Source organism: Hyla sarda, chromosome 5 (assembly GCF_029499605.1).
Source record: "Hyla sarda isolate aHylSar1 chromosome 5, aHylSar1.hap1, whole genome shotgun sequence".
Lineage (NCBI taxonomy): Eukaryota > Metazoa > Chordata > Amphibia > Anura > Hylidae > Hyla > Hyla sarda.
The window spans coordinates 234814020-234828634 of record NC_079193.1 but is presented as its reverse complement, the minus strand read 5'-3'; the positions used below and the strand labels follow the sequence as shown (position 1 = coordinate 234828634).

General features: G+C 41.6%; 1 protein-coding gene across 4 annotated transcripts in view; it reads left to right on the top strand.

Annotated features, from left to right (window-relative positions):
• Window positions 1-14615, top strand: part of RIPOR2 (RHO family interacting cell polarization regulator 2) — a 195522-nt gene that overhangs the window by 131074 nt on the left and 49833 nt on the right. For all 4 annotated transcript variants that reach the window (XM_056521323.1, XM_056521321.1, XM_056521324.1 and 1 more), the window contains one exon: window positions 11078-11268. In XM_056521323.1, the coding sequence (XP_056377298.1) occupies window positions 11078-11268 (191 nt within the window). The remainder of the gene's footprint in view (window positions 1-11077; window positions 11269-14615) is intronic.

Sequence of the window (14615 nt, the reverse complement as noted above, 5' to 3'; positions counted from 1 at the left end):
AGGTCAGGCTGTGTACTCACTACTTTACACAGCAGAGTGTCATTTCTTCAGTATTGTCACATAAAAGATAATAAAATATTTACAAAAATGTGAGGGGTGGATTCATTTATGTATCTAACAGTGTCAGCAGTTTAGAGCACCAATAGCAGATGATAGATTTGCTTTAAAGGGGTACTTCGCTGCTCAGCATTTGGAACAAACTGTTCCAAACGCTGGAGCCGGCGCCGGGAGCTCATGCCATCATAGCCCCGCCCCCTCATTATGTCATGCCCCCTCAATGCAAGTCTATGGGATAGCCGTCACACCCCCTCCATTAGACTTGCATTGAGGGGTCGGGGCGTGACGTCAAGAGAGGGGGGGGGCTATGACGTCACAAGCTGCCGGCTCCAGCGTTCGGAACAGTTTGTTCCAAATGCTGAGCAGCAGAGTACCCCTTTAAGAGTGTATTCACAGGTACAGTATCCTGCGCATATCTGATGCACAGGATCTGAAGCTGCGGATTTTATGCCGCAGAGTTCAATGTAAACTAAATGACTGAAACAGCTTTAGATCTGCAGCTGCTCCTGCACATCAATAATGTACACTGCAGGTGTAAATAGACCCCAAAGGCAAATTTCCTTTTTATTCAGCCCTGTGGCACCAATTCACCACATTAAATATAGGTCATGGCTTTAGCTAATATAGGGGGGGGGATTCTGATTTGAAATAATAATTTAAAAAAAAATCTCCTAGCTTACTGATGTCACTTGCATCATGTAAGTCCTGAAAGGTTTAGGCAACAATATTACTGATATGAAATAGGGCTTTAAAAAGTTGCTCACAAGTCACATGCACATCACACAAAAAAGTACTTCTTTTAATGAGGCTGTTTGATACCTGAAAATATTAGCCCAGATTTACTATTGGAAATGCTCTGAATTTGGGCGTTCTTGTTGACTAAAGACTGGTATACATGTGCACTACTTTTATTATGTGTGTGAGACACTTTTTCCACTGTTTCAGACAAAGGGAGCATGGCTTTAGCAAAAAAGATAGATCTGACCCTGGTGCAAGATTTAGGCACACTCTGAGCCAGTATTCATAAAAGGGGTATTGTTAGAGGGGTGGGCACAAGGCTGGTCGTATCGGTGCACGCCTGTCCAATGTACAACCTCATTTGCATATCAATAAAACTGATATTAGAGATAAATAGAGCACTGGAGTATCATATTAAAGGTTTTATAATGTGTATGGTAAAGGCCCTCATTAAATTCTATGGACAGGTTAGGGTGCCCTAACCTGCTGTCAGATTCCCTTTTAAAGGGGTACTCCTGTGGAAAGAATTTTTTATTTTTTCCAGAGAAAGTTTTTTCCTTTTTGAATTTCTTCTGTCTAACCACAGTGCTCTCTGCTGACACCGCTGTCCATGTCAGGAACTGTTTAGAGCAGGAGAGGTTTGCTATGGGGATTTGCTTCTGCTCTGGACAGTAGTTCCTGACATGGACAGAGGTGTCAGCAGAAAGCACCGTGGTCAAAAATAACTTCCTGTGGAGCATATAGCAGCTAATAAGTACTGGAAGGATTAAGATTTTTGAATAGAAGTAATTTACAAATCTGTTTAACTTTCTGGCACCAGTTGATTTAAAAAAAGAAATATCCACCGTAGTACCCCTTTAACCCCTTCCCGCAAAAGGACGTTAAATATATGCCCATTTTCCTTGTGACCTGCCGCAAATGGACGTATATATACATCTATTCACAATCCCGGCACTGCGGGCGGTGATCGGCGGCAGGAGACAGCGATTGCATATTGCGGGGCACATGCTGCAACTGTCAGGAGCGGAGCTGCACTCCGATCCTGACAGTTAACCCCTTCAATTCGACCGCAGCACTGATTGCCAGTGACAAAGGGAGGGAGCACCCTCTGTTCTCCGATGAGATCCCGCGATGCGATCGCGGGGGTCTCATTGGTAGCCATGGCAACCAGAGACCTCCGAACGGTCACTGGTTAACTGGCTACGGAAGCCGATCAAGCTCTGCCCGAGGCAGAGTCTGATCTACTATGCGTGTCAGTGAAACACTGATAGCTGTCTGTACAGATCTATACTGCAATTTATTATAAGTGTCAAGTCCTCTAGTGGGACAGTAAAAAATAAATACAGTAAATAAAAAAAATAAACCTACACAATCTCCCTTTCCCTCCCCTGAAAAATTATATACACATATTTGGTATCGCAGTGTCCGTAACAACCCAAGCCATAAAAATTAAATTTTTTAACCTGCACAATGAACGCCGTAAAATGTTTTAAATAAAATCTTTGTCAGATTTATGGCTTTATATCAATGCTACCTCTGTAAAACTAAAATAAAAAATTATCAAAATATCCCATGTACCCCACAATGGTACCACAAAAAATGTCAACTCTTCATGGAAAAAATTTGCCATCACACAACATTGTCAGTATAAAATGTTTAAAAAATACAGTTCTCAGAAAATAGCGATGCACTAACAAGAGTTTTTTTTTTTTTTTTTATCAAATATTTTTTATAGTGTAAAAGTAATAAACTATCAAATAAGTACATAAATGAGGTATCACCGTAAGCGTACCGACCTGCAGAATAAAATTACCATGTCATTGATACTACAAGGTGCACACTGTAAAAAAAATAAAAATAATAATGCCAAAATTACTGCTTTTTGGTAATCCTGCCTCACCAAAAATTTAATAAGTGATCAAAATATCAGACATACCCCAAAATAGTACTATTCAAAACCTCTACCTATTTCACAAAAAATAAGCCCTCACACAGCTCCATTGGTAATAAAAGAAATAGTTACAGCTCTCAGAATATAGTGACACTGAAAATGTTTTTTTTTCTTTTTTTTTAGCAAAAAAAATATTTTTGTGATGTAAATGGAATAAACCATAAAGTATATAAATTACATACTGCCATAATCGTACTGAATGGCAGACTAAAAATAACATGTAATTTATACTGCATGTAAAAAAAGTCAGAGCAGATTTTTTTTTTATTCGTACCACGTCATAAAATATGGACTAAAAAGCCATCAGAGTGTCACATGTACCTCAAAATGGTACTAATGAAAACATCAATTTGTCTCGCAAAAAAACATTTTGGAATCCAAAGGCCCCTGCATCTTGATAAGATGTTTACAAAATTTCCTAAATAAAAGACCCAAAATCCACACGGTGCTCAGTCATGTCTGAGGCCTGTGTGTGAGTCATGTAGCGCACCAGGGCCACTTATGGGATATTTCTAAATATGTCAGAATTAGGGGAATAAACATTGAATTGTATTTACATGTCAGCACCCCTGTGTTGCAGAATAAATGGAGCAAATGGTATATTTGCAATAAAGAATAAAAAAATAATAATTTTGAATTCTACTTCAGCTTTGCTTTAATATCTGTAAAATTTACCACTAATATTAAGTACAGTCTGTCACAAAAAAAACTATCTCAGAATAACTTTGATAAGTTAAATTGTCCTGAATTTAAAACAACCTAAAGTGGGACAGATCAGATTTGAAAAATGGGCCTTCGTCCTTCGAGTACCTGTTACCAAATAAAACTTTTAATATAGTGTTCCTTGTGTAATTAGTAGACACTTTCCCATGCAATTGCTTGTAAAATTATCAACATAAATATGTTTAAAATGTAATATAAGAAACCATGACTTGGTGGCTCTGTTCTGTGCCCTGCCACAATTAATACAGTGAGTTTGGTCTCCTCCCGGCCTGGCAGGAGTCCAAACTCAGGAAGTGCTTCTGGCTGCACTGAGCTTGATTGACAGCTGCACAGAAAGTGAAAGCTCCACAGATTCTCACAGAAAGCTGCACAGACTGAAACCTGCAGGAGAGCCTCACTGATAGCAACACAGACTGAAGCATGCACAGAGCCTGAGGTCTTCTATTCATCACAGTGCTACAACCATGTGAGGGTGGAAGTGGTCCCCCAGCAGGCTTCAGTGATGTCATGCCTGCTGGGAAACGCCCACTTTCTCCTTCTGGGAAATTGCAATATATGAGCAAGAAGAAAGGTATGATACACAGCTTTTTAAAACTTTTTAAGGGCTGGAGGGGTGTTAGGAGTAGTTAGAGAACATAGCTTTAGTTAGTTTAGAACAGTTTATTTGGTGACAGGTACTTTCTAACCCCTTAAGGACCCAGGGTATACAGGTACGCCCTGACGTCCTGGGACTTTAAGGGGTACTCCCGTGGAAAACTTTGTTTTTTAAATCAACTGGTGCCAGAAAGTTAAACAGATTTGTAAATTACTTCTATTAAAAAAAATCTTAATCCTTCCAGTACCTATTAGCTGCTAAATACTACAGAGGAAATGGTTTTCTTTTTGTAAAACAGAGCTCTCTGCTGACATCATGACCACAGTGCTCTCTGCTGACTTCTCTGTCCAGAGTTGGAGAAAATCCTCATAACAAACATATGCTGCTCTGGACAGTTCCTAAAATGGACAGAGTTGTCAGCAGAGAGCACTCTGGTCATGATGTCAGCAGAGAGCTCTGTGTTCAAAAAAGAAAACCATTTCCTGTGTAGTATACAGACCCTAAAAAGTACTAGAAAGATTAAGATTTTTTTAATAGAAGTAATTTGCAAATCTGTTTAACTTTCTGGCACCAGTTGATTAAAGAAGAAAAGTTTTCCACGGTAGCACCCCTTTAAGGACCCAGGTCGTACCTGTACGCCCGTGGGAATTCCCTGCTAGATTGGCGATTCCGGGTCCCACGGTGACCCGGAAAAAAAGGGTGATAGGTGCCGTCCGACAAAGCACCTATCAGCCTTTAGCAGCAGGAGTGAAGTGGCACTGGTGCCACCTCACGATCGTCCTGATTCAGGATGCCTGCTGTGGGGGATTTTCCTAATGGCACCCGCTCTGCCCCTACTCCGGAGGGTGAGAGTGGGTGCCGGGAGTATGTACCTGTAGTGGGGGCCCCTGATCCCCAGCATCGGCGGCGGGATGGGGGCACCCAGGGCGAAGACAGCAGCGGCAGCAGGATGACAGGCAGGACGTGCGCAGCAGCAGGAGGTAAGGCAGGGCCTCCTGCTGTTGCCTAGCAACAACTCCCAGCATGCACAACAGGGCATGCTGGGAGTTGTTGTTATGCAACAGCAGAAGGCACAACTACAACTCCCAGCATGCCCTTTGGCTGTTTGTGTATGCTGGGGGTTGTAGTTATGCAATAGCTGGAGGCACATTTTTTCTATGAAAAAGTGTTCCTCCAGCAATTGCATAACTACAACCCCCAGCATGCACAAACTACCAAGGGGCATGCTGGGAGTTGCAATAGTGTGGCTCCAGCTGTTGCATAACTACAAGTCCCCTTCGGCTGTAAGTGCATGCTGAGAGTTGTAGTTTTGCAACAGCTGAAGGCACACTGGTTGTGAAACACAGTTTGTTACCTAACTCAGTGTTTTGCAATCTCCAGCTGTTGCAAACTACAACTCCCAGCATGCATTGATAGACCGTGCATGCTGGGACTTGTAATTTTGCAACAGTTGGAGGCACACTGGTTGTGAAACACTGAGTTAAGTACCCAACTCTGTGTGTTTTGCAACAAGTGTGCCTCCAACTACAACCCCCAGTAACATAGCCAAAGAGCGTGCTGGGAGTTGTAGTTTTCCAACAGCTGTATGTCGTTTCCCCCCCCCCCCCATGTGAATGTACAGGGTACAGTCACATGGGTGGGGGTTTACAGTGAGTTTCTCGCTGCAAGAAACTCCCAGCAGGAAACTCGCTGTAAACCCCCGCCTGTGTGAATTTATCCTAAAAACACTACACTACACCTACACAAAATTAAAAAAAATTAAGGGTAAAACACTACACATACATATACCCCTAAACCCCGTTTCCCCCCCTCCCCCCAATAAAACTGAAAAAACATTTGGTACGGCAGTGTTTCCGAAACAAAGCCTCCAGCTGTTGCAAAACAACAACTCCCAGTATTGCCGGACATCTATTGACTGTCTAGGCATGCTGGGAGTTTTGCAACAGCTGGAGGAACCTTGTTTGGGAAACACTGCCATAGGGTAATTTTGGTATTGGAGGCAAGTCGATTTATTGCATCCGGATCTGTCCCTATGCAAATCCCTAATTTAGGCCTAAAATGCGCATGGCGCTCTCACTTCGGAGCCCTGTCTTATTTCAAGGCAACAGTTTAGGGCCACATATGGGGTATTTCTGTACAAGGGAAAATTTGCCTAACAAATTTGGGGGGACTTTTTCTCTTTTCACCCCTTATGAAAAGGTAAAGTTGGGGTCTACTCCAGCATGTTGTTTAAAAATGTTTATTTGTTTACACTAACAGGCTGGTGTTGCCCCATACTTTTCATTTTTACAAAAGGTAAAAGGAAAATATAGACCCCCAAAATTTGTGACGCAATTTCTCCAGAGCACGGGAATGCCCCATATCTGGATGTTAAATGCTCTGCGGGCACACAACAAGGCTCAAGAGTGAAAGGGCCATGTACATTTGAGGTGATTTGCACAGGGGTGGCTGATCGTTATAGCGGTTCTGACCTAAATGCAAAAATAAAAAAACACCCACATGTGACCCCATTTTGGAAACTACACCCCTCACGGAACGTAACAAGGGGTATACTGAGCCTTAACACCCCACAGGTGTTTGAAGAATTTTCGTTAAAGTTGGACGTGAAAATGAAATTTTTTCATTTTTTCACAAAAATTCTGGTGTTATCCCAAATTTTTCATTTTCACAAGGGGTAATAGGGAAAAAGCCCCCCAAAATTTGTAATACCATTTCTTCTGAGTATATAAATACCCCATGTGTGGATGTAAAGTGCTCTGCTGGCACACTACAATGCTCAGAAGAGAAGGAGCACCATTGGGCTTTTGGAGAGAGAATGTGTCTGGAATTGAAGGCTATGTGCGTTTACAAAGCACCCATGGTGCCAGGACAGTGGATCCCCCAACATGTGACCCTATTTCGGAAACTACACTCCTCAAGGAAAGTAATAAGGGGTGTAGTGAGCATTTACACCCCACAGGTATCTGACAGATTTTTGTGAACAGTGGTCCATGAAAATGAAAAATTACATTTTTCATTTGCACAGCCCATTGTTCCAAAGATCTGTCAAACACCAGTGGGGTGTACATGCTCACTGCACCCCTTATTACATTCCGTGAAGGGTGTAGTTTCCAAAATAGGGTCACATGTGGGGGGGGGGTCCACTGTTCTGGCACCATGGGGCTTTGTAAACCCACATGGTTCCCGACTTCCATTCCAAACAAATTCTCTCTCCAAAAGCTAAATGGTGCTCCTCTTCTGAGCATTGTAGTTCGCCCGCAGAGCACTTTACATCCAGATATGGGGTATTTCCATGCTCAGAGGAAATGGGGTTCAAAATTTTGGGAGGCTTTTTCTCCTATTACCCCTTGTGAAAATGAAAAATTTGGGCTAACACCAGCATTTTTGTGAAAAAAATAAAAATTTTCATTTTCACGTCCAACTTTGGCGGAAATTTGTCACACCTGTGGGGTGTAAAGGCTCACTGTACCCCTTATTACGTGCCTTGAGGGGTGTAGTTTCCAAAATAGTATGCCATGTGTTTTTTTTTTTGCTGTTATGGCACCATATGGGCTTCCTAAATGCAACATGCCCCTAAAAAACACTTCCGCAAAATTTTGCTTTCAAAAGCCAAATGTGGCTCCTTTGTAGTGCGCCAGCAGAGCACTTGACGTCCACACATGGGGTATTTCCATACTCAGGAGAAAATGTCCCTCAAAAGTTGTAACCCCATTTCTTCTTTTACCCCTTGTAAAAATGGTAAATTTGGGGAAAAAACTGCATTTTAGTGGGGAAAAAAAGAAATTTAATTTACACATCTGACTTTACCAAAAAATTTGTCAAAGACCTGTGGGGTGTTAAGGCTCACTGTACCCCTTGTTACATGCCGTGAGGGGTGTAGTTTCCAAAATAGTATGCCATGTGTTTTTTTTTTATGTTATGGCACCATATGGGCTTCCTAAATGTGACATGCTCCCCAAACACCATTTCAGCTAAATTCACTCTCCAAAATCCCATTGTTGCTCCATCCCTTCTGAGCCCTCTAGTGCACCCACAGAGCACTTTATGTTCACATATGAGGTATTTCCTTACTCGAGAGAAATTGGGTTACACATTTTGGGGGGGGGGGGATTTCTTCTTTTACCCCTTGTAAAAATTCAAAAACTGGGTCTACAAGAACATGTTAGTGTAAAAATGAAGCTTTTGAATTTCCTCCTTCACTTTGCTGCTATTCCTATGAAACACCTAAAGGGTTAACAAACTTTCTGAATGTCATTTTGTATACTTTGAGGGGTGCATAATGGGGTCATTTATGGGTTATTTCTAATATGAAGGCCCCTCCAATCCACTTCAATACTGAACTGGTCCCTGAAAAATTCCGATTTTGAAAATGTTGTGAAAAATTTGAAAATTGCTGCTGAACTTTGAAGCCCTCTTGTCTTCCAAAAGTAAAAACATATCAACTTTATGATGCAAACATAAAGTAGACATACTGTATATGTGGATCAATATATAATTTATTTGGTATGTCTATTTTCCTTACAAGCAGAGAGCTTCAAATTTTATGAAATTTTGCAATTTTTCACCAAGAAATGATGCAAGTATCGACAAAAATGTACCACTTTGTTAAAGTGGAATATGTCACGAAAAAACAATCTCAGAATCAAATTAATAAGTAAAAGCATCCCAGAGTTATTAATGCTTAAAGTGACAGTGGTCAGATGTGCAAAAAATGCTCAGGTCCTTAACCCCTTAAGGACCAAGGGCGTACAGGTACGCCCTTAGTCCTGCTCTCCTGATATATCGCGGGGTTACACAGTAACCCCGCGTCATATCACGGCGGGCCCGGCGTCATAGTGAGGCCGGGACCCGCCTCTAATAGCGCGCATCGCTGATTGCGGCGCCGCGCGCTATTAACCCTTTAGCCGCGCGCTCAGAGCTGAGCCGCGCGGCTAAAAGTGAAACCGAAAGTGGCCGGCTAGCTCCGTCGGGCTGTTCGGGATAGCCGCGGCTAATCGTGGCATTCCGAACAGCTGACAGGACCGTGGGAGGGCCCCTTCCTGCCTCCTCGCTGTCCGATCGCCGAATGACTGCTCAGTGCCTGAGATCCAGGCCTGAGCAGTCATGCGGCAGAATCGTTGATCACTGGTTTCTTATGAGAAACCAGTGATCAGCATAGAAGATCAGTGTGTGCAGTGTTATAGGTCCCTATGGGAGCTATAACACTGCAAAAAAAAAAGTGGAAAAAAAAAAGTGAATAAAGATCATTTAACTCCTCCCCTATTAAAAGTTTGAATCACCCCCCTTTTCCAATAAAAAAAAACAGTGTAAATAAAAATAAAAATAAACATATATGGTATCACCGCGTGCGGAAATGTCCGAATTATAAAAATATATCATTAATTAAACCGCTCGGTCAATGGCGTGCGCGCAAAAAAATTCCAAAGTTCAAAATAGTGCATTTTTGCTCACTTTTTAGATAATTTAAAAATGAATAAAAAGCGATCAATAAGTCCTATCAATGCAAAAATGGTACCGTTAAAAACTTCAGATCACGGCGCAAAAAATGAGCCCTCATACCGCCCCATACACGGAAAAATAAAAAAGTTATAGGGGTCAGAAGATGACAATTTTAAACGTATTAATTTTCCTGCATGAATTTATGATTTTTTCCAGAAGTACGACAAAATCAAACCTATATAAGTAGGGTATAATTTTAATCGTATGAACCTGCAGAATAAAGATAAGGTGTCATTTTTACCGAAAAATTTACTACCTAGAAACGGAAGCCCCCAAAATTTACAAAACGGCGTTTTGTTTTTTCAATTTTGTCCCGCAATGATTTTTTTTCCCGTTTCACCGTAGATTTTTGGGCAAAATGATGTCATTACAAAGTAGAATTGGTGGCGCAAAAAATAAGCAATCATATGGATTTTTAGGTGCAAAATTGAAAGAGTTATGATTTTTTAAAGGCAAGGAGCAAAAAACGAAAGTGCAAAAACGGAAAAAACCCCGGTCCTTAAGGGGTTAAAAAACTTGCATTGCTCACATAGTGCAATCTCCCAGCAGGAGAAAGTGAGCATTTCCGAGCAGGCATGACATCACTGAAGCCTGCTGGAGGACCACATCCGCCCTCGCATCGTTGAGGTGCTGTGATGAATAGAAGACCTCAAGCTCTGTGCAGCAGCTTTCAGTCTGTGTATCTTTCAGTGAAGATAGGGGATAAGATGTCTGATCGGGGGGGGGGGGGGGGGTCCCGCCACTGGAGACCCCCACAATCTCTGCTGCAGCACCCCGGACATCCGATGCACGGAGCAAACTTTGTGCCAGATGACCTGTGATGTGGAGCAGAGGCTCGTGACGTCACAGCCACGCCCTGCTCGTGATGTTACGGCCATGCCCCCTCAATGCAAGTCTATGGGAGGGGGGCATGATGGCTGTCACTCCCCCTCCCATAGGTTTGCATTGAGGGGGCATGGCCAAGACGTCACGAGTGGGGGACGGCCGTGACTTCACAAGTCTCAGTCACTGCACCCGACGCTCTAAACAAATGCTGGGTGCAGCAGGGAGATCGCTGGGGTCGCTTTGGATAGGGGATAAGATGTCTATGGGGCCGGAGGACCCCTTTGAAGAGATCTCTGTACCACTTGTTTATTATACAGCAGAAGGATCACTACATAGACTTATGTGTAGACAAGTGTCAGCTCGCCAGTATTGGGTCTCCCACCATCATTAATATACTGTTGTCTACTGTGGGCCATTGTGTGTATCTAGTAAACAATACACTAACGATTTGTCTTTCCATATTTAGTACACTTCATTAAATGGGACCATCTCTAAAATACAGAACATTTCTGAAAGATTTCGACAAGGGTAGCACACTTATACTATATTTGTTTTGCAGCATCCTAACTAACCAAATCATATGCACTAGCAGTACACAATGTGATACGAGGAAAACTCGCTTAAAGGATAACTTTTTTTTTTGTGTTCTTCCATATATAATTTATGTCTGGTCCCTTCTACCTTTGCAGTGCAAGTCATCTGTAAACCGAAGCAGGTCTTCCAGTATAAGTCTAACTGTTGAGAGTGCTTTAGAGAGCTTTGATTTCCTGAACACCTCTGACTTTGATGATGATGATGGTGAGGAGGATGGTGGAGAGATGGTTTGTAATGGTGGAGCTGCAGACTGTGTATTTATGGACACAATTGTGGAGAAGGCAAGGTAAGTGGTAACACCGGATGCTAATTTGTGTTTACAACGAACATCCTGGTTCTTACTTGATTAAAGGAAGACTTTCTTTTAACTCTTCATGAGCCCAGATGCACATGACAAAATTTGCTAGTTAGGGCTCGTTCACATTGCCGTTGTGCTCCGGTAAATGAAGCTCCGTTGGTCAGTCCATTAGAATGACTGGAGTTCAGCAGGGAAAAAAAATATTGCATGTCCGTTTTTTTTTTCTTCCGCTGAATTCCTGTAAAATACTGGATCCCTGATGGACCCCATTAAAATCAATGAGATCCATCGAGACCCAGAGGTGTCAGCTGTATTCTGACCTGTTCTGGGTTCAGGATGGAGCTTAACAGCAGTGTGAACTTAGCCTTAATACTTATGGAATGGGGGTCCAGCTGTAGTAAGCCATATCAGAACTTTTTTGCCAAATGATAATGTGTCAATAGTGGAAGTTAGGTTGCTAAAGAACAAGAAGTAACTTGCTGAAAAAAAATCTTCCTTGAATACAGTTTGGACCTTTAATGTTAGCTTACATCTTATATGTTTTTTCTTCTGTCTTTTCTCTTTAGCCCGTTGAGTTTTTGCAGTTGAATAAACTTGTCAATTACAAATGCAATGCCCCAGACATAAGCAGCATGGTGTAGGTTTTGCTTTTACGTTGGCAATTATTATTATTATTTTTTATTTTTTTTTGCTGCATGTTTTCTGTTCTGGCCCGGTTTGCCGTTTTTCCTGTCTACATTTGTATTCAGTTTTTTCAGTTTTCTGTACTGTATATTTTGAGTTTTAAGTTCCTGTGCTTTTAGATGTCTTTAAAGGGAGTATAATGTCTCCGCTGTCTCGTGGACACAGCTTCACATCAAGTTTATACCGAATCTCAAGGAAAGACACGCTGGTTTGCTTAACTGATGTAATCTTTACTGAGATATAATGAAAGTGCGGTAAAACTGTAAAACAAACATATGAAAGACAAATATAAGCATGGCTATTCAAGTGCCTTACATTATGCATAGCTAATACATAGATAGTCTAACATGTGCTCACTTACTACACACTGAAAACACACATTATCTATCTACAAATGCCTAGCATCTCTCTACACAAGCTAACTAACAATTCCGTACTCACAGGCTTTGGTATTTATCAGATTTGCAGTCTGTATTAGCTTTAAGAAGTCCTGTGGATCTGGTCACTGTGGTGGCTGGAGCTGGAATGAATGAGACATGCCGGATCTAGCCCTATGCTTTAGAGAGAAGGCCCGCCTCTAGGCTTCAAGAAAATGGAGGGTCTTAAAGAAACAGACCTTGCTGAGTGCCAAGCATGTAAAATACATTGCGAAGGCAGCACAGGGAGTGTCCAGGTATTAAAAACGTATCCCTTATCCTCAGGATAGGGGATAAGTGTCTGAACACTGGGGGTCTGACCAGAACAGGGCCTGTCTCTTACCTCTGAGCTTTCTGGCCCCCACTTTTCAAGATCGGCAGGAGAGGCGGGACATTGCTGTGGCTGGTGATTACTTCTCACTGTTGAGACCAGTTTGTCTAGGAAGGTGGGGGCTGAGGGCTCAAAGGTAAAAGACAAAACTGTTGTAGAGATCATGGGGGGGTCCAACTGTTAGTCAGACCCCTGGTGATCAGACACTTGTCCTGTGGATAGTGGACAAGTTTTTAATACCAGGACAATCCCCTTAATAACTGAATAAACATATATATAATGGTGTTTTTTTTACAGTGTTTTATTTTATTTAGTTTTATTGGGATAAGAGTTGGTTATTTTAATTTTTATTTTGGGGGAAATTTTCTATCATATTTAAAAACAAAAAAAAAAACCTCAGTCGATCAGCTTATGCATTACATTGATCTATGTATCGTCGCTATTGCTAAAGCCTACCTAAGACAGGTTTTAACAATCATTGATCTATGTAAGGCTAAGGCTGATAGTAACTTCTCAATGAAACGAGCGCATCTCTGGCGCTTCATAGACTGTAAGCTTGCCAACACGTACATTGCATGTCCTCTTGGGGTTAAGGATAGTGATCATTTGAATCTGTTTATTATACATAGTTGTTCGGACCCTTTTAGATCATAATGATAACAGAAGTGGCCCTGTTTAAAAGTTTACATACCCTTAAATGTTTGGTCTTATTACAGACACACAAGGTGACACACACAGGTTAAAAAGGCAAACAATGGTTAATTTGCCACACGTGTGATTTAAAAATTTTTTTTTTTTATTGCAGTTAGTTTCTGTGTATACATAATCAATGAGTTTGTTAGCTCTCACATGGATGTACCTAGCAAGCCAAATACTAATCCATGGGGAGCAGAAAAGAACTGTCAAAAGACCTGTATAACAAGCTAATGGAACGTTATAAAGATATCCATAGCCTTGAAAATGTCAGTCAGTACTGTTCAATCACTTATTAAGAAGTGGAAAATTCCAATTGTTTGGGATGCAAACAAAAAAAACCACAGGAAACCTCAGGAAAAATACAGGCTAAACTGAAAAAAGACAGTGGTTGTATTAAGGAGCACAATACAACTTGAACTGTGCTGTATGGTTGAGTTGCCAGAAAGAAGCTTTTACTAGCCAATGCCACAAAAAAGCTAGGTAACAATATGCTCAAAAACACCTTAACAACCCTTACAGCTTCTGGCATGCTGTCATTTAGTATGAAGAGAACAAAATAGAGCTTTATGGTCACAACAATAAACGCTATGTGTGAAGAGGGGTCAACAAAGCCTATAGTGAAAAGAATACCATCCCCACTGCAGGGCCAGTTTTAGACTAAGTGTGACCCTGGGCAAAATTAAAAATGGGGCCCCCAAATTGCATGACCAAAGATCTTCCTTGTTTCCCCTGTTTTGTGATTTAGAATACACAGCACTAGATTACTGATCAAGCACCATGTGAATACGGCCTGAGATCCCAATGAGGGGAAAAGCATCTAAGGCCATAACACAAACGTATCATAGGGTCCAAATCTAAGATCTATTGTACATATTTTCTGTGTTTAAGAGAACTTTCACACGTTTGTAACTAGCAGTAGGTTTCCACTGCGAGTTACGCTACCATTAACTTGTTTGGGCACATGGACAGTCCGCAATAGTGGCAGATTTGTAGACCTGTTGAAATGTATGGTAACGTAACCCGCACGGGTTTTTCCGCAGTGGGAAACCGGCTGCTAGTTATAAGCGTGTGAACGTACACTGAAGGAGAACTTCAGTAAAAAAAGGTTTTATTGTCCAGGCTGCCAGAATAAAAATAATAAACTTTAACCTTTCACCGCTCCTCTGGTGATGGACTTGGTGATGGACTTGTAACCTTCAGATTGTTGA